Here is a 20,231-nt window from a genome sequence, read left to right as displayed (position 1 = left end):
ACCTAGTCATTTTTTACCACCTGGTCCCTATGTGTGCTGTGTCTCACTGGGCAGTAATTCTGAAAATTCTAGGCAATTTGTGCTCTTTTAGACTCACATATCCACAAGTATTGGACCTGAATAAAATGGTTATAGACACCTAGCCTCTGTCTCCGTAAGTGTGGCTATAGGGCTGCCTGCCCTTTCTGTACCAATTTGTTTTTTGAAATATGATATTAAACATGGTAATTACTTCACTGTATATGTAAGTCAAACCATTATGCTATACATCTTAAACTTATACAGTGAGGTATATCAATTATATCTCAATAAAACTTGGAAAAAATCTAGAAATTAAAAAATAAGTAAAACCAAATATGATATTAAAATAATTCAAATGCTATCTTTTCCAAAATTAATTTTAACTTTGGATTTTCTTTTTTGCTTTCTATTTTTTGTGGGGCTGCTTGGACATAATGAATTGGTCTCAGGAGCTTCGCCCACGGATGGTTCTTGGGCTCCACCTGCTGTGACCTCTACCTCCCTATCAGAAACTCTACCTTTTTTTACTGCATCAAGCGTCTTTTCTCAGACTGATCAAAGTGCCACAGACATAATGTCCATTGACCAGACAGTACTAATCCCACGGCTTACTGTCCCCACTGATGATTATTCTGCCATCAGCCCATTGGTTCCGGAAATTTCACACTTGCCTACATCTTCAGAAGACCGGTTGAGTACCAGCAGCCAAGATACAATGGAAGACTTAGATGGAATGGATCTCACTAACACTCCTACCTCCTCTGAGGTCCCAGGATTCAGTGGGTATGTTTCCAGCCCAGATTATTTCCTGGAGAACATCACTCCTGACCCAGGTTTGCACTACATCACCACCAGCACCATGACCGTTGCTGCCAGGGGCCGAGAGTTGGTGGTGTTCTTCAGTTTGCGTGTAGCCAACATGCCCTTCTCCACTGACCTGTTTAACAAGAGTTCGCTTGAATATCAAGCTCTGGAGCAGCGATTCACAGAACTGGTAAGTGGACACCGCTTACAACTCTGTGTGTCTCCTTTCCTTTTTGTTGTTACTTTATAATGTAATCATTGCTGTCTTGAGCAATGCAATTTGGAAGGGACAAGCTTCTGAGATATCTGTTGCTGATAGCATTCAACTAGAGGGTTGAGATGGATTTGGATCCAACAGACAAGAACTCTATGGTAGACACACGAGACAGCCGCTCAGCTATCTGGAAACAAACTTATTCCTAAGACCTTTTCATTATAGTTCCTCTAGATTTCGTTTTCCTGGGAATAATACATAACCACTCAAGAACTGAACTTGGAATTTATAAATAATATAAGCAGACTTTTCCTAAGTTCATTCTGTTTTCCAGCCATCTGACAAAAAGTTTCAAGGCTAGAAAAGTCCAGGAGAGATGAGGTCAAGTCTTCAGGTATAAGAAATTTTTTTTTTTTTTAGTTCCCTTTATGTTCTTGCAAAACAAACCAACAAAAAAATAAAATGACAAAATGGCTCAGCATCCCAACAACTAACAAAGAAAGTGAGATCATCAAAAAGCATATAACTCTGATTATGAAACACCCCCCAAAATTGCATATTTATTTTGTTTCTTCACGTACTTTTGTAGAAATACATACACAATGAAAACTGCTAAACTATGAACTTCTCACAGCCATGGATAATTAAATTCAAGTACACAATGCCCATCACAAAGGTTACAGAATTTCTGAAAATAAGAAAAAAATATTTGTAAGCTCCATGTAAGTTAAATCACTATGCAAATTAAAACCACATTAAAACCGATTCTTCAAGTGAACTTTAAATAAGACTTTGTGCTGTACCCACTTCCCCCAAGTGAGGTAAGCTGATGTTGGGACAATCTCAAGGAACAGAGGCCCAGGGTACCAAGTCCAGGTGTATTAACTAGGATACCTCTAGGCTTCCATAATGAAGAGACCAAGAATATAGCAACTTAAATAGAATATGAGTTTATTTTCTTTCACTTGGTGGGTGGGGCAACTCTGCTCTACAGAGTCATCCACGGACTCATATTCCCTCCATTTATAACTCTGCCAACCCAAGGGTGTTTCCTTACTCTCACATCCAAAGCTGGGTCACTGGTACATCTCTCTTATTTATTTATTTATTTTAATGGGGGGATATTTATTTTACTATATTGTGATGGTTTCTCCCATATATCAACATGAATCAGCCATAGGTACGCATGTATCCCCCCATCCTGAGCCCTCCTCCCACACCCCTCCCCACACCACCCCGCCAGGCTTTTCCAGAGCACCAGCTTTGGGTGCCTGGCTTCATGCATTGAACTGGCACTGGTCATCTGTTTTTACATACGGCAATGTACATGTTTCGATGCGATTCTCCCAAATCATCCTACATTGTCCTTCTCCCACTGAGTCTGAAAGTCTGTTCTTCATGTTGGTGTTTCCTTTGCTGTGCTGCATGTAGAATCATTGGTAACTGATACATCTCTGTTTCTACTTGTGAGAAGGGGAAAGTGAGGAACCCCAGGGCAAGCAATATCCTAAGCAAGTGATGCCAAAGTTGCCCACACCTCTTTAACTCATATCCAATTGGTGGGAATTGGTCATGTGGCCACACCTTGCTGCAAAGGAGGGTGGGAAATGTGGGCTCTAGCAAGGCAGCCTCATGAAGAAGAGAAGAATGGATTTGGGGAAAGGGAGCAGCTAGTGTCTGCACATGAAGTGAGAACAAGGAATTCCCATTAGAGGCCAAAGCAATGTTAAGACACAAAGAATGAGTCTAGCCAAAGTACATGGGAGAAAATAGGAGTAATTCCACACTCTGTATAAAATTTCATTTTATTTTCATAGTAACCTTGAGGGGGCGGTTAACTGGAGGTGGTACCAACATGTGGGTTTGAGTCAGAGTCTGGTTGGGTGGAGTTGGAGACAAAGGACAAGCAGGTCTGGGCCAAGCCTGGGAGATTAGAGTTTGTATCTGTGTACTCTCTGGGTCTGTGGGTGTCAGTTCATGAAGGAGAGGTCCCATTTTCAGAGCCAGGAACAAAGCAGACATCACTGAGTTTCAGACATTCCTGAAAAGTGATCTCCAGGATGGCTGTGGGGAATTCCCTGGCCGTTCAGTGGTTAAGGCTCTGTACTTCCAGTGTTCAGATCCCTAGTCAGCAAACTAAGTTCTCACGTGTCATGGGGTGTGGCAAAAAAAAAAAAAAAAGGCTGGTTGTGGGTCTCAGGAGGCAGGTGTGGGAATGTGAAGCACAACTCCCTGAAGCATCATTTTAAGATACTTAAATTCTAGCCTGAAAAAGGTCCTTAGGGAGCCATTTTTCTTCTCCCTCACAATTCAAATAAGAGCACTGAGGTACAACTTAGTAGGTTATGTGGACTGATGAAGTCACACGTCTGGTTAGCAGCAATCTGAGGACTGACACCTAGTCTCCTGAGGACCGAGTTCTTCAGTTTCCACTGCAGGGAGTTGGTGGTGCCATGAAACACCCTGAACAGACCAATGAGCCCATGTTTATGCTGTTGTTTATTTCAATAGGTCATTTCATATTGGTCGCTTCCAAACAGATGCTCCATTTACTGGGCATAGGTCAATCTGCTACTGTTCCATTTGGAACATGTTTTTATTTACTTGGATTTTTTTTTAATAACTGAACCTGGCATCCCTGCTTGGCTGACAGTGTTGACCAGGATTTCTTTTTCAATCCTCTGTTCTCACAATTCATCATGAAGAAAATCACTGCCCATCCATCTTAATACACAGAAAAGTGGAAATATGGGACATAATCACTGCAAACAGACCACAAAGTAGTGGTGTTCTGGTCTCACATTAAATCCAAACACAAATATAAAAAAGGAACTGAAATTTATGCCTCAGATAATGAAATGTGAGTATAAATGGAATTAGCAGCAGCTGAGCACTTGCAACACCATAAGAGTAAACTGTCTTTTGTTTTTGCAGCTGGTCCCATATCTGCGATCCAATCTTACGGGTTTTAAGCAACTTGAGATACTTAACTTCAGAAATGGGAGCGTGATTGTGAATAGCAAAGTGAGGTTTGCTAAATCAGTGCCATATAACCTCACCAAGGCGGTGCGAGGTGTCTTGGAGGATTTTCGTTCCACAGCAGCCCAACAACTTGATCTGGAAATAGATAGCTACTCTCTCGACGTTGAAGCAGGTAAAAGAATCCAACCCAGAAAATCGTGGGAGTGTTTTTGGTTTTGCTGTTTGTTTAAGCATGGAGCTCAAGTTTGAGGCCACAAAAAATCAACTTATAATGGTATTTAGCAAAATAATCTTTCGGAAGCTATGAATCAATATAATAGAAAGGTAGGGCCCTAAGACATGCAAGTTAAGGTTTTCCTTCATTAAAAAACAAAGAGCAAGCATACCTCTTGCTTCACAATCTGGGCACTTTAGTTTCCTCACAGAACAAAACTTTTGCTATGCCTAAGAGATTTTTCTTTTTTTAATGTAAGCCACACCTAAGCTAATTTACATCCTTCCAGAAGTCAAAAGCACTTTATCAGTCAACAGCAACCACCTAAGAAACTTTCCAGTCCTGTTTAACTACGGTCATCACCTCTTCATAGCATAATTCAGGATGAAACTGAGACAATGTCCCAAGCAAAGAAAACTAATTAGACCAAAACTCCAACTTCGAAAAAGCCCACTTCACCATCACCCAATAGGAGAATCCTGTCCCTTTCTATATGTATACCCTAGATCAGCTTCCAGGTGTGCAGGTTACAACAAAGTAGAGTTAGATGTGAAAAAAAAAAAAAATTAAAGATACAGGGACTTAGCCTGAAGCTACATAATAGAAAGCAAACATTTGTTCTGATAATAAAGCATAGTGTATTGTATCAGTGTAAGAAGCTATGCCCAAAGTGGGACCTGTTTCCACCATTAGCTTCAAAATTCTGTTTTCTAACCAACTGAAGGAAATTTTTTTAATTCCCCGGAGTGCAAGCGGGCAAGGCTCCAAATCTACTGGCAAAGCGACCGACCTTCGAGTCAGGTTCAAAACAAAGCTCCCTAATTGGCCATGAATTAGTGAAGTGGATCTCTAACATCCTCCCCGGATTTCCCCAGACTGAAAGCAGAGAGATAGGCCTTGGGCAAAATGCAAACAAAAAGCCTCTGTTGGGAGATACTTATCTTTGACCCAGCAGAACTTTGAGCAACTTTAAGAAAATTGGCTCCTACCTTAATAAATAGGATTATTAAAAAGACAGAAAGCCCTGAAGGTTCTGAGCCCCGAAGCACTTACCTTTGAACACAAGCAGCTAAGCAAACCCTCTGGACCCCCTAGGAAATCAAAGACCTCCTAAACGCTAGTAAGATACCTCCTCTTCCCCTGAAAACTTCCAGGGGGTCCCTGCCAGTTGAAATCAGAAGACCAATTTTTTCCAGTCAATTGAAAACAGAAACATATATAGGGAGAAGTTAGCATAAGAGAGGCAAGGGCCCAGCCCTCTCCCTTTCTTCCCTGCGGAGCTGACAGACAACAGAGAGACCCTTCCAACAACAGATCAAGCGAGGAGCCCAGCTGAGGCAGGGGAACCGGGCGCCTCCTAGACACAGGGCAGGAGGCTGGTGATGCATTCGCCAGTGATGCACAAGAGACCCTGGTGACGCTGGGAGGAAGCACTGCAGAAGCCATGCCTTTGTGAGACCACGGTCCCGAATCTGTATGCTGAAGACGCTGGAAACGCAGTCTTTGTGCAGGTGTGCCGAATGTGAAGCAGGAAAGAATAATGTTACTGTAAAGGGGGCCAGCAGTCACACGCCTCTCAAAACTGTGTCCCAACCCAGAGTTGGGGGAGGGATCTGGTGAGGAGTTTTATAGCAATCATCCAAGGGCAGGGTTGCTGGTAAGGACTGGGTTCTACCAGGCCAACATTCCTTTATTCTGGCTTCAAGAGGTCCCCTGATAAGCTTCTGGGTGTCTTTCATCTGTCCTCAGGTGCTCTCTCGATGAGCTTATTGAGGTTATCATACTCTGATCTTCTCTGGAAGGAAGAATGCTGACATCTTCCATTTGTTTGGGGTTTTCGTTTCTAAAAGAGCTCAAAACCACTGCTCTGTGTATCCCTTGAGGCGGAACCAGGCCCCTGCCCCGAGGCTGCACTGTTGCTTCCTGACTGCTCCTCCCGTGTCTCTGCACCCTCTGCCTCCCCTGATTAGGACTATTTAAACCTGCCCTTTGAAACTCAGGGAAGGTCATGCTGGCTGGAGTCTGTTCCTTACAAACGAGAAACAGGGGACACAGAAATGCTTCCATACCCCGGAGCTCCACAGTGTCCTGCTTGGTTTCACTAACAGCAACACTCCATCTCCACAACAGGAACAATGGAGACAGTGACAGTTGTGAGGACCAATCAAAATTATATTTACAATACTTAGTGTCACATTTGACACACTGTATTTGACTAACAAATGTTAGTGCTTAATGTGATAGCCTTGTCATTAGTAAATGGGCTCATACTTTGTGATATGAACAGGGTACCAGTGGGAACAATGACAAGCACCATGACAAGGAATTTGCGTGGAGGGTCAACTGAAATTATTTCACCAGTTTCTCATGACCAGTTCCGCTGTGCAGCCTTTCCTCTAAGAAGCCAAGAGCAAGAGAAACAAGACAGTGCTAACATGGACTTCAGTCCCTGCACGCTTGCCAAGTCACTTTAGTCATGTCTGATTCTTCTGCAGCCCTATGGTTGCATGGAATTCTCCAGGCAAGAATACTGGAGTAGGTTGCCATGCCCTCCTCCAGGGGATCTTCCTGACCCAGGCACCGAACCCGCATCTCTTATGTCTTCTCACTGGCAGGCAGGTTCTTTACTGCTAGTGCCACCTGGTCCTTCCTGAAGCCAAATTTACACTGATTACTTTAATGGTAGAACAGTAGGGGGAGCTAGAGAGCATTGGGCAGCCTGGGACGTTACCTTACTCTTTGGAAAATTCAGAAGCTCTGAATTTTTGATACATTGGAGACTCATAGAATAATCGAATGAATGGACGGATGGATAGATGGACAAGGTCTGCCAAGAATGACTATTGTGAGCCAGCCAGGACATAAGTACTCCCTAAACCAGCGAGCTGGAAAACAGCAGATTTAGAAAGCCAAAAAGTATTTTATAAAAGTTTAAAATAAATAACAAAGAACTTTATGAACTACATAAATCAAAGTGGATAAATCCGGTATTCAGAAGGGATCCTATTTATACTGAGAAGCCACTGTGCCATCTACCCCCAGAAATGCTCCTTCCATTCGACAGGGAGCTGGACAAGGTGGGAGAAGGCGGGGCTTCCTCCTACCTCGCTGGTTTAGTCATTTCACAGAAAGCAAAGTGAAGAGTCACCCAAGTGACCAGCAACTGGCTGAGACTGATTAAACCATGACCATCTTCTACACACGTGTAATCCAAAACAATCACCGTTCATTTACCACAGTTATGAACTGTAAATATGTGAAAGTGCCTGCCCAAAGGAACATGCCCAGTGGCCAAGGATGGTCACCTTACAACAATGCTGGGGTCAAAGCTATTCCTTTTTCCTTCAAAGACTTTCTAATGAGCACTTTCCAATATGCTTTATTTTATGGTTCATTCACTCAGTCTTGTCTGACTCTTTGTGACCCCATGAGCTGCAGCAGGCCAGGACTCCCTGTCCTTCACCATCTCCCAGAGTCTGTTCAAACTCATGTCTGTTGAGTCGATGATGCCATCCAACCATCTCATCCTCTGTCGTCCAGATCTCCTCCCTCCTTCAATCTTTTCCAGCATCAGGGTCTTTTCAAATGAGTCAGTCCTTCCAATCACGTGGCCAAAGAATTGTAGTTTCAGCTTTAGCATCGGTCCTTCCAATGAATATTCAGGACTGATCTCCTTTAGGATGGACTGGTTGGATCTCCTTGCAGTCCAAGGGACTCTCAAGAGTCTTCTCCAGCACCACAGGACAGACAGGTCATGGTGGAGAGGTCTGACAGAATGTGGTCCACTGGAGAAGGGAATGGCAAACCACTTCAGTATTCTTGCCTTGAGAACCCTATGAACAGTATGAAAAATGCTTCCGCAGAGTTCATTAATTCCATACTTCTATGAATTTATTCATTGTATAAAACTTCTTGAACTTGAAATGTAAAATGTTGTTCTTAAAAAGAACACCCGTGTACTCATCGTACAGTAAAGTGTTTATAGTGTTAGTTTTCCTATACAATTTTAGTTTGGAGAAATACGCACAAAATTAGTATTTTGATTATAGAAGAAATGGGCTTTCCCTTATTAGGGGAAAATATGCACATGGTTTTCAATAGTTTTCTTCCTTTTTTTTTAATCTAGAAGATGACAGGTATTTTGCTCCCAGTTTTTCAGCGTGACTTGCTAATCCAGACTTTCTGCTTGTGGTGGTGTATTTGAGTGTAAGCTGTCATGGCGACTGACAGGCAAGCTGATTAAAATGTCTTCCTCGTAGAGTAAACCAGTGCAACCACCTGATTGTGCTGCCTCTCAGCTCCCTGGACCCCTAGTGAAGATAATTACTTCAGCTTCCTAGACAACAAGGATTCAGATTCTAATTTACACAGCCTCTGGCTCTGTAGCCGGTATGGTCTCTTCCGGTGTCTAAGGCTTGGCTGATTCTCAGCAGTGCCCATTCCCCAGCACGTAGTAAGGGAGATCACAGATCAGGACACTGCTAATCAAAAATTCAACATTCAAAAAACTAATATCATGGCATCCAGTCCCATTACTGCATGGCAAATAGATGGGGAAACAGTGGAAACAGTGGCTGACTATTTTTTCTGGGCTCCAAAATCACTGCAGATGGTGATTGTAGCCATGAAATTAAAACATGCTTACTCCTTGGAAGGAAAGTTATGATCAGCCTAGACAGCATATTAAAAAGCAGAGACATTACTTTGCCAACAAAGGTCCATCTAGTCAAAGCTATGATTTTTCCAGTAGTCAGGTATGGATGTCAGAGTTGGACCATAAAGAAAGCTGAGTGTCAAAGAATTGATGCTTATGAACTGTGGTGTTGGAGAAGATGCTTGAGAGTCCCTTGGACTGCAAGGAGATCCAACCAGTCCATCCTAAAGGAAATCATTCCTGAATATTCATTGGAAGAACTGATGTTGAAGCTGAAACTCCAATCTTTTGGCCACTTGATTGGAAGAACTGACTCCTTAGAAAAGACCCTAATGCTGGGAAAGATTGAAGGCAGGAGAAGGGGACGACAGAGGGTGAGATGGTTGGATGGCATCACCGACTTAATGGACATGAGTTTGACTAAGGTCCGGAAGTTGGTGATGGACAGGGAAGCCTGGCATGCTGCAGTCCATGGGGTTGCAGAGTCAGACATGACGGATCGACTGAACTGAACTGACTGAGTCTGCCCTTTGGAGCTCAGGCAAAGTCATGGAGACTAGACTCTGTTTCAATAAAAAAGAAACAGGGAACACAGAGAGGCTCCCATGTCCAGGAACCCCACAGTGTCCAGCTCAGTTTCAGGGTGGGGCTAGTCTAGAAAGGGCAAGAGGAAAATAAAGAGATTCCTAGGAGTGGCAGGGTACCTCTCCCACTGTGAAAGGAGCTTTGGATACAAAGTAAAGATGCTCAGCATAGAAGGAAGGGAAGGCAAGAATGAGGCAGTGTTACCCCAGACACAAGGTTTCCCTCTTGGTGGGTGTCTAGCTAAATAACACAACCAAGCGGACAAGGCAATGGCACCCCACTCCAGTACTCTTGCCTGGAAAATCTCAAGGACAGAGGAGCCTGGTGGGCTGCAGTCTATGGGGTCGCAAAGAGTCGGGCACAACTGAGCGACTTCACTTTCACTTTTCACTTTCATGAATTGGAAAAGGAAATGGCAACCCACTCCAGTATTGTTGGCCTGGAGAATCCCAGGGACGGGGAGCCTGGTGGGCTGCCGTCTATGGGGTCGCACAGAGTCGGACACGCCTGAGGCGACTGAGCAGCAGCAGCAGCAGCCAAAGAACAGAAGTAAGGATGCATTACTTGCAGCAGTAAGGAGAACCCCACGGATCCTTCCCAAAGCAGTGTCTCCCCAACCGCAAAACGGGGGAAGTTTTAAGCCAAAGGTACATGCATATTCATGAGGGGCTTGAGAAGAGGAGAATTAAGGACAAAATTAGGACAAAGGTTAACGGAGTCAGAACTTTAGTTGATGGAAGTCAGCAGGGTCAGCAAAGGTCAACATCATCGTCCCTCAGGTTCCGGGTGACCTGGAGGCTGAACCTTCAGGCTAATCTTTCCCACTGAAACGGAACTGGGAGTCCTTACAACTGATCTGTTATCTTTGCTATAGGTTTGTAACTTTAAAACTGATAACGTTATCTTTGTTATTTCTCCTGCTGTTTGTTTCTGCATTCTTTTGTTCCCTTAAGATTAATTACTGAAAACTGTTCAGGGGCAAACACTGTAGCCAGGCTTAGATCACAAAATAGCTTAGGCCAAAGTGGCTTCTCTTATGTCAGTAAAGCCATGCCTGGTTCTATCTCCCGGGAACCCCATCCTATCTGCTTACAGCAGCTCAGTTAAAGTCAGGTTGTTAACAGCCCCTGTTCAGTCTATTTCATCTTCTCTGGGGCCCATTTTTCTGTTCTTTCTCCCCCCAGCTCCCCTCATGATATATGGATTTTTAAACTTTAAAAAAAAAATTGTGAAAGTCTTCACTAAATGCTTAAAGCATTCCCAAGATTATAAAGTAAAAACACATAGAGCTTATCATTCATAAAATGCTGAAATTTTAGAAAATACTTGTTAAAAATCTATAAATAGTTACAAAGGACACATAAAGTAGCTCATTTTTAAAAGATGAAGGGCAAAATTAATAAAATGCCTAAAAGATATAAAAATATGTCAAAAGACATTTTGGGGGAAGCCAATTTTATGGAAATGGATATTAGGTGAATTGACCTCTAACCTATGAAGTAGGCGTCTGGAGGCCTGGGTGGGGACAACACTGAAAGGATGCATTTGGGTGAGTGAACAGTAAATGAAGTTCCTTTAAGCTGACAGTTCATAGGTCGTTAGAATCCTCTGCAAAAGCAGTCTAGTGGAGGAGCAGGAGCAGAGGCCACATTTCTGTGAGATTGCAACGATATGGAAAACGAGGAAGTCAACACGCCCTGTCCACCTCCCATCTTACAAACTGGAGCAAGGCTCTAACCCTTCCACAGATACTGGAAGGTAAGGGGTGCTATCTTCCTTGATGATTACAGGTCAAAGGGATGGCTCCCAGGTCCTGCAGAAAGTAAGGAGTCCAAATTCTGGCAGGAAGCTTTAAAGAGAATTCCATCTCAAACAGATAGAGGAAGACGTTACAAGTTTTCTAAAGTCTTACTCTTGATGCCAAAACTCTGGCCTCTGTGCACTGGTGCCAAATCAAATCTGAGAGACAAGAGTTTCGTGTGAAGCGGAAAAGGATTGCTTTATTGCTTTGCCAGGCAAAGGGGGACACAGTGGATTCATGCCCCTCAAGACTGTGTGTACCAACCTGGTGGGATTTGGTAAGGAGTTTTATAGCAGTGGTTCAAGTATGCGGTTGCTGATAAGCCTAGGCTGTGTGCAGGGCACGCACTCCTTTAATCTGGTCTCAGGAGGTCTCTTGAAGAGCTGGTCTCAGGTGGCCTTCCCTGAAATGAAGAAGCTAATATCTTCTATTTATTTGGGGTTTTAGTTCTATTCTTGTTGTTCGGTCACCCAGTCATGACCGACTTTGCAACCCCATGGACTGCAGCACGCCAGGCTTCCCTGTCCATCACCAACTCCCAAAGCTTGCTCAAACTCACATCCATTGAGTTCTATAAAGACCTCAAAAGATAGTGTTCTGTATATCCCTTGAGCGGAACCAGGACCCTGCCTGAAGGCTACGCTATTGATTCTTGGCTGCTCCTCCCAAGACTGTATCCCTTCCCTTCCGTGATTAGCAACTGTTCGAATCTGCCCTTGGGAACTCAGGGAAGGTCATGGAGGCTGGAGTCTGTTCCATACAAGAAATGGGGGACTCAGAAAAGTTTCTGTGGCCAGGAGCCCCACAGGGTCCTTCTCGGTTTCACAGTAAGGAAAGAGAGGTCAAGGAAAGAAGCCTGGGTAAAGATGAGTTGAGCTTAACAGTCCCAGATGGCTTAACAGTCAGAGGATGTAGCATTTCTTTTCTTTGCCCCAATTGTAATATATTTATAGGCAGTGCCCAGACAGACCAATTATTTAGGTGCATTTGCAAAATTTGAAACAAAACCCAATCAGGTCTTTTTCTCTTCTTTTGGCCTAATGTCAGGGTGGAAAGTGGATTGGGGTAGCGGTGCTGGGAGGGGGGAATATTCTTCCTTTACTACTTGGGGACTAAAGAGAAGGAAGAGAGAATTTGAAAATCCTCCGGAGATTTCCAGGTGAGTCTCATTCCACATTCAGATCAGCACCAGGATGTGGGGCTGCGTCCTCTAAAGAAGGGTCAGCAGCGGTTAGGGCAGAGAGCATCTCAGAGGCGCAGACAGGTAGGAGAAGCCGCGCGCTGTTGGTACAGCATGCGGTTTGCCTTTCACCTTTTGAAACTCCCTGAATAAATGAATCTGTGATATAAAAAGTCTAAACCAATGTTAGAACCATCTGATTCATCAACTGAGAAGCTGAATAAATCACAGCTTGCTCAGTATTCTGCTGGCATCCCCGGCCACTAGGGTCGTCTTTCATTTAAGCTGCTGTGAAAATTCTTCAGAAGCATGTAGGGCTTTTATGCCAGTTAGCTGTGCAGGTTGAAGATTTCAAAAATGCAAAACTCCATATAACTTATTCCAACTTCTTCTCTTCTTGAATTCCTAAAAATCTTCCTCAGAAACAGGCAGACCTCAAGGCTCGTAAGTGGTAAACATTGAAATTAATTACAGTCTGGCATCCAAGACGCTTCCAGCCAGAATGTGGGTCAATGCTCATTTTCTCTGGAAAGTGCATAATTTGTAAGACTCACATTTAGTCACCAGCTCTGCGAAGGTGGTAGTTGTCACTCATCACAATGACAATAAAAATGGTAATTGCTGTTAATTAACACAAATTTTTTATCTTAATAAATAACTACACAAAGTTATTCCCCCCCGTTCCATAGTTGAAGAAACTGTGTTTCCTAAAAGTGTAAGTAACTTACGTTTTACTGTTAAACAGTCACCAAGGGCTGGCGCTGAATTCAAAGGCAGTTTTATGTGCTTCCCTCGACTCTGCCTGCTGCCTTTTTGTGAAAAGGAATCTTATTAACCCTCCTCCTACTGGAGGAGGCAGTGGCAACCCATTCCAGCACTCTTGCCTAGGAAATCCCATGGACGGAGGAGCCTGGCGGGCTACAGTCCATGGGGTTGCAAAGAGTCGGCTTATGCCTTAGCGGCTAAACAACAGCAAGTGGGTTTAATCACTTGGTTTAAGCAACCAAGTGTTTAATCCACTTAGAAAAGGTGACAACACACTTCAGGCTAATGAAACCTAAATGAACTATTTCACCAAGTGAAATTTCCTACAATATTTTACCATATTCTAGGATAAAAAAAAAATTATTCTCAGAAACAGAAGTCCTAAGCTTCCCTTCTCATGTTCTGCTGCCCCTGCTAGGAGTGCACTCCCAGCTGGGGCAGCCTCAGGGCTCTCCTCCAGGAGGCTCTCCCCAGCCTCCTCCATCTCTGGCTGTGTCTCCTGCTGCCCTGTGTTTCCCGTGCTGCCATCGTAGGGGATTTTCTGCTAACGCCTGCTTCCACCAGGGAACCACAGTGCCAGCTGGACCGCCAGACAGCTTTTGCCCGCTCCGGAGTTTCAACCTGTGCCCTCAGCCCACCCCCAACCACCCATGGAGCTTCCTTAAGAAGCTCCCAGGGTCCTTCATCTAACCCTCAACGCAAACCCTCCAGGCGAGCCTGGGCTTCTGCCCAGCTGCAGGGCCACCTCCCACGCTGCTGTCGGGGTCCCCATCTGTCCTGGGACACTCAGGCCCTAAGATCAGTGCACCCAGAATCCCTCGGTTTGGCAAATATAAAAAATGACTGAGAGCGGAGATCATTCTTCAGCCTTTTGTCCAGGATAAGCTACGTGTGTTTGCCTTGGAAGTGTTCCTGAAAGCCTACTATAAACAGGCTGCGGTGGTTGTTCTTGAGAATGGTAGAAAATTGAACTGAAACCCAAGCTTCTTATCACATGCCCCTTCAAGCCAGAAAAAAGTCCCATGGATAACTGACTCGATTCCACAAACTTGGAGTGTATGCTCCCACAGCCATGAGCATGGTCCTATGTATCATCAAATAATTATTCCTAATCCTACCCTTCAGCAATAAGTCATAAGCAAAACATTTCTTGCCAATAATAAAATAATAGTAAAATGATAAATATGAACTTAAATGTAGTTTTGTTTTTTTTTTAAGTTCTTTTAGTCACTGACCTGCACAGTAATTCTGGAGCCTGGCTACATCTCCAGCTAGCTTTGTTCCAGTAGGACACCTCAAATGGGAGATTTATTATATTTGATCTGGAGGAATATTAGTGATCACCTTCTTTAAACACCTCTTTTTATAGAGGGAAGAAGTGGGTCTCAAAGATGCTAACCCACATTCCAAGGCCACAGACAATTGCTAGCAGCCAGTTCTTGCCCTGGGTGCTTGGGCGTTGACAGCAAGGATGAGCAGGTTAACTCCACAGCAAGTGAAGCCAAGCCCGTAAAAGTCCTCAGAATTTAGGAAAATAAGCCAGATGCACATGTGTGGAAGGTGAGGCATCTGCATTATATCTCATGAAACCCCAGAAGGGCGCCACAGTTATTCAAATGACTAAGCACTCAGCACCAAGCACTGAATCGATACTCATGCCTTAAGAACGAGCAGTCAGAAGGTCAGGCTGCCTAAGGATTCCCTGGGCTCTAGACCCTTTGCTTCATGCATATTAATTTCAAACATTAATATTAATTAATCTTAAAAATTATATATCCTATCTGCAGTGGTACAGCGACAAATATAATCCAGGCTGCATTGTATTACATTTTTTTTTCTGATTTCAAAGAATTTAAAACATGTTCTTAAGTTCCTAAAAGTATGGCGGTCAAAACTGTGTATCCAGTGCCCCTGCAGATTATATGGATTGGGATGTGTGAGTCTGTCATTCTCTGATGCCCCAGGCAAAGGAATGACACCCCCTCCTCCCCACCAACAAAACCGGGACTGCAAAGCCTCCATGGCTGGGGAAAGATGCGGCCCCTGCTTTCCACTCCTTTCAGACTTGGTCTCAGCCTCCTGGGAACTCCAGAGCCCCGGCTCTGCCTTTCTGAAATGGGAAAGGATGAGCCAGGAGTTTGCAATATACCCTCCAGCCAGCCAGGCCAGAGCTGCCGTGGTGGTCAGAGTCCTAATGGCTCTATGACCGGTCCTCTGGAGCTGCTCCTCCCACCGCGCGACTCCCGACAGACCTCGCCTCCCTGCGCCTCCCGGCGCGCTCAGCGCCGCAGTTTTTCAGCTCAGTTCAGTCTCTCAGTCATGTCCGACTCTGCGACCCCATGGACTGCCGCACGCCAGGCCTCCCTGTCCATCACCAACTCCCGGAGCTTACTCAAACTCATGTCCATTGAGTCAGTGATGCCATCCAGCCATCTCATCCTCTGTCGTCCAGATCTCCTCCCTCCTTCAATCTTTCCCAGCATCAGGGTCTTTTCCAAGGAGTCGGTTCATATCATGCGGCCAAAGGATTGGAGTTTCAGCTTCAGCATCAGTCCTTCCAATGAACACCTAAGACTGATTTCCTTTAGGATGGACTGGTTGGATCTCCTTGCAGTCCAAGGGACTCTCAAGAGTCTTCTCCAACACCACAGTTCAAAAGCACAAATTCTTTGTTGCTCAGCTTTCTTTGTAGTCCAACGCTCACATCCATACATGACCACTGGAAAAACCATAGCTTTGAGTAGACGGACCTTTGTTGACAAAGTAATATCTCTGCTTTTGAATATGCTATCTAGGTTGGTCATAGCTTTTCTTCGAAGGAGCCAGCGTCTTTTAATTTCATGGCTTCAGTCGCCATCTTCAGTGATTTTGGAGCCCAGGAAAATAAAGTTTGTCACTGTTCCCAGTGTTTCCCCATCTATTTGCCATGAAGTGATGGGACCGGATGCCATGATCTTAGTTTTCTGAATGTTGAGCTTTACGCCAGCTTTTTCACCCTTCCCTTTCACTTTCATCAAGAGTCTCCTTAGTTCTTCTCCGCAGTTTTTAAGGAGACAGAAATCAGTTCGGACTCATATTAAGGATTTAATTTCATTCCGAGTCTATTTCTACTTCTTTTGTTATTGAGCGCCACCTAGCGATCACTAGGTTTCATCGCAAAAAAAAAAAAAAAAGTCCACAGTAAAGGCCTAACAGGCCCTCAGCCGGGAGCCGCCCCAAGAAGCCTAGGTTTCAGCCACACTGAGCTGAAATCCTGCCCTAGGACGGAACCCTATCAAAGGAGATGCCTCACCTCCTGTCCAGCATTTGAGTGTTAGGGCAGCACAAGGCAAGGGGATGATAAAATGGTAAAGAATGATGAAGTACAGGGCAGAAAGGGATCAATACACAGACCCGTGACAGGATGTTCTAGGGGGAGGCGTGTGAGTGCAATGATCCAGTTAGTGACACGTGGGCCTGAGACCCTCAGCGGCTGGCAGGAAGGGAGAGTCTGTGTTCAAGCCTGAGCAGATGAGCAGAGTACCTTTGGGATCGGTAACAGAGGGTCTGAAAAAGACAGTCTTGGACCATCAGGGACCTATGAATTTATAAACTGCTTGATGACCTGGATCATAATCTTTTTAGCTTTAACTGTAAAGTGCTTCCAAGTGTCCCCTGCAGGCAGCAGGGACTGTCATTAACTGCGTTTTGATCACATAATGTAGAGTTGAGAGACAACCTTCCTCAGTCAGCGCTTGGCAATGCTTTTCAAGACCTTTAAAACGCAAGCCTGCTGTTCTGCACGCGTGCATGCCAAGTCACTTCAGTCATGTTCGACCCTGTGGACTGTAGCCTGCCAGGTTCTCTGTCCATGGGATTCTCCAGGCAAGAATACTGGAGTGGGCTGCCATGGCCTTCTCCAGGGCATCTTCCCGACCCAGGGATCGAACCCATGTCTCTTGCATCCCTTGGACTGACAGGCGGGTTCTTTACCACCAGAGCCACCTGGAAGCCACTGCTCTGTAGGCCAGTCCCCCCGAAAGGAGGGAAAGCGAGCACTCTGCAAACTCAGCGCATTTGCTCTTCAGATGTGCCCAGCTCAGGCCCCAGTGCGGCTGAGTTCATCCCTCAGCTTCTGCCTTGCTGTGTCTGGCTCAGGTTTACTGGTGCATAGACCGCGCTTGGCTGGCCCGAAGGGAATGTTGGTGACACAGAAACATTTTTTAAAATAGAAACTCATGTGGCTACCCCACATTTCCTATTCCGTTTCAGAGGGGCAGGCCTGTGCGTTCAGCCTCCTTCCCAAGTTAAAGCTGTTTCTCTGCAGCAGAGAGAGGGCGGTGGAGACTCCGCTATCCCCTCGCGGCCTCCGCTTTCAGGGCTGCAGGCCCGGGTGTCAAGCTGCTGACAGCTGCTATTTATTACGCCAGACCCCGGACGTGAATCACCTGGGTTGTCAGGGTAAATGTGAGTTATTTTCTAAACAGTGACACAGAGTCCTTTACGTGGCCGACTTTAGGAACTGTCAGGCAGGGAAACTTCACATTACTCAGGCCTCTTTGTCCACAGGAAACCTCAAATTGCAGAAAAATACAACTTTACGTAAATACCTAAGGTCTACCTTGCTGGGAGATCCGAAAATATGTTTTCAAGGAACTGCTCTTGCCCACTCTTTGGACTGGTCTCATTGACCTCCCCCGCTCTCTTTTTCCAGCACAAGGAGGCACTGGATCAGAAGTGAACATGAGGGTCAGTGGAATCTCATCCCACAAGCTGCCCACACCCACAGGCAGGGCTTCTGTGTGGCCAGTAAACTTGGCAAAGCAGCTGACTGCAGCCTTCACTTGAAGATGCGCAGTAGACTTTAGCTTATCAGTGACTCGGAGAGGCTTACAAGGAAAAAGAGAGGGGATTATAGCTGGGGTCAAAGTCCTGGGGAAAGAGAGAAACCCGTTATGTTTATTTCATCTAGCATTTTTTTAAAAAAATTAGGCACCAAGCCTACTTTTAGTATGTGTGTGTACTAAGTGCTTCAGTAGTGTCTGACTCTGTGCAACCCCGTGGGCTGTAGCCCGCCAGGCTCCTCTTGTCCATGGGGTTCTCCAGGCAAGAATACTAGAGTGGGTTGCCATGCCCTCCTCCACGGCATCTTCCCAAATCAGGGATCCAACCCACATCTCTTACGTCTACCCGCATGGGTGGGCTCTTTACCACTAGCACCACCTGGGAAGCCCAGAAAACATGAAGTCCGGCCGAAATCGAGCTCTGCAAATGTTCCCGCTTGGGAAATACTAGCTCAGACGATCACTGAAACGATCCTAACTCTGAAACTTCTGAGATCTATGTACATGTTTTCTAAAGCACAAGTCTGATTACAGCCCTCCCCTGCCCTCAGATCCTCCATGGCCCTCATCTCCTGTCAAGTCCAAAGTCCTTAGCACGGCATTCAAGCCCTACCAGAGCTTGGCCAGAACTTACCTCTCCAGGCTCAATTCCCTTCCTTCCCGTCCACGAGTCTCTGCTCCCCGCTTGCTGGGCTTGCCCTGCACCCCCTTCACATGCCTGTTTCTCTCCCACCTCCGTGCCTCTGCTTATGCTGGGTCCGGTCACAATTCCTCTCCTAGTCTTTGCACATCCAAATGCAATCCACTTTAAACACAGGCTTCAGCAATCTCCCTGGCCCCTTATCTCTAATGTATCCTCGTGGTTAGAGTTCTTATACTGGACGAGACACTTAGCTTCTTGTAGAGGAGCATCTGTGTGTGCGTCTTACTGTCCCCCCTCAGCTTCTTGAAAGAGTGGCTTCATACCGGATTGCCTGTCCCCTAGTCCCTATCTGGCTTCCCTGGTAGCTCAGCTGGTAAAGAATCCGCCTACAAGGCAGGAGACCCGGCTTCAATTCCTGGGTTGGGAAGATCCACCAGAAAAGGTATAGGCTACCCACTCCAGTATTCTTGGGTTCCTTGGTGGCTCAGATGTTAAAAAAAAATCCACCTGCAATGCGGGAGACCTGGATTCCCTCCCTGGGTTGGGAAGATCCATGGGCTGCCCACTCCAGTATTCTGGCCTGGAGAATTCCGCGGACAGAGGAGCCTGGCAGACTACACTCCATGGGGTCGCAGTCTGACGTGACTGAGCAAGTTTCCCTTTCACTTCACTAGTTCCTAGCACATGATAGGTGCTTATTGAAATAATCTGAAGGGTAAGTAGCTGATGCGATTCAATGGGAAACCCTTCTAGGCAGAAAAACAGTGGTCTGGGGCCCCGTGGCCTGTTGTGGTTCTGCCCTCAGCATGTGATGGTACTGACCTTTTGCTTCCCCCCTGGAGACCAAGGTGTGCTCAACTCCAAAAAGACAAGGAAGGGGCTGGAAGGGGCCACGATTCTCCCAGAGCTAAATAGTCTGAGATTTATAATTGTCTGTTGATTTGTAATCCACTTGATCAAGATTTTGAGACAATCCTACAGAATTAAGAATAGAGTGGTGGTGTTCTGGTGGGTGGAGCATGATACTGGATGCCACGGGCTGGTGCACTGAGATGACCCAGAGGGATGGTATGGGGAGGGAGGAGGGCAGGGGGGTTCAGGATGGGGAGCACGTGTATACCTGTGGCGGATGCATGTTGATGTATGGCAAAACCAATACAATGTTGTAAAGTAATTAACCTCCAATTAAAATAAATAAATTTATATTAAAAAAAAGAATAGAGTGAAAAAGAACAATTGATGACTAAAAACAAAACAAAGAAAGACCTGAGGTCTATTTGAATTTTCAAAGAAAAGAACCTCTAGGGATCAGCAAGAGACTGAAAGAGATTTTCAAACCAGGAAGTTCTTGAAACTACTGACTACTACTTTAAAAGGTAACCCTGATCTTAAATATGTGTTTACCAACTAATTGCTGCAGAAAATGTTTGCCTTAAAAAATAATTCTAACAAAGAGAAAGAATTTTATTGAAATATAATCGATTTCTAGTGTTTCGTGTGTATAGCAAAATGGTTCAGTTATACATACATACAATATACATGTAT

General features: G+C 45.1%; 1 protein-coding gene across 1 annotated transcript in view; it reads left to right on the top strand.

Moving 5' to 3' along the window:
- Positions 1–20,231, top strand: part of IMPG1 (interphotoreceptor matrix proteoglycan 1) — a 157,050-nt gene that overhangs the window by 123,581 nt on the left and 13,238 nt on the right. Inside the window, exons 13-14 of the mRNA XM_005684438.2 lie at positions 471–1,015; positions 3,974–4,193. Coding sequence (XP_005684495.2) covers positions 471–1,015; positions 3,974–4,193 — 765 coding nt within the window. The remainder of the gene's footprint in view (positions 1–470; positions 1,016–3,973; positions 4,194–20,231) is intronic.

The sequence above is a fragment of the Capra hircus genome, chromosome 9 (genome assembly GCF_001704415.2).
Source record: "Capra hircus breed San Clemente chromosome 9, ASM170441v1, whole genome shotgun sequence".
Taxonomy (NCBI): domain Eukaryota; kingdom Metazoa; phylum Chordata; class Mammalia; order Artiodactyla; family Bovidae; genus Capra; species Capra hircus.
The sequence above is the reverse complement of the archived record's forward strand: the minus strand, read 5'-3'. Positions and strand labels throughout refer to the sequence as shown.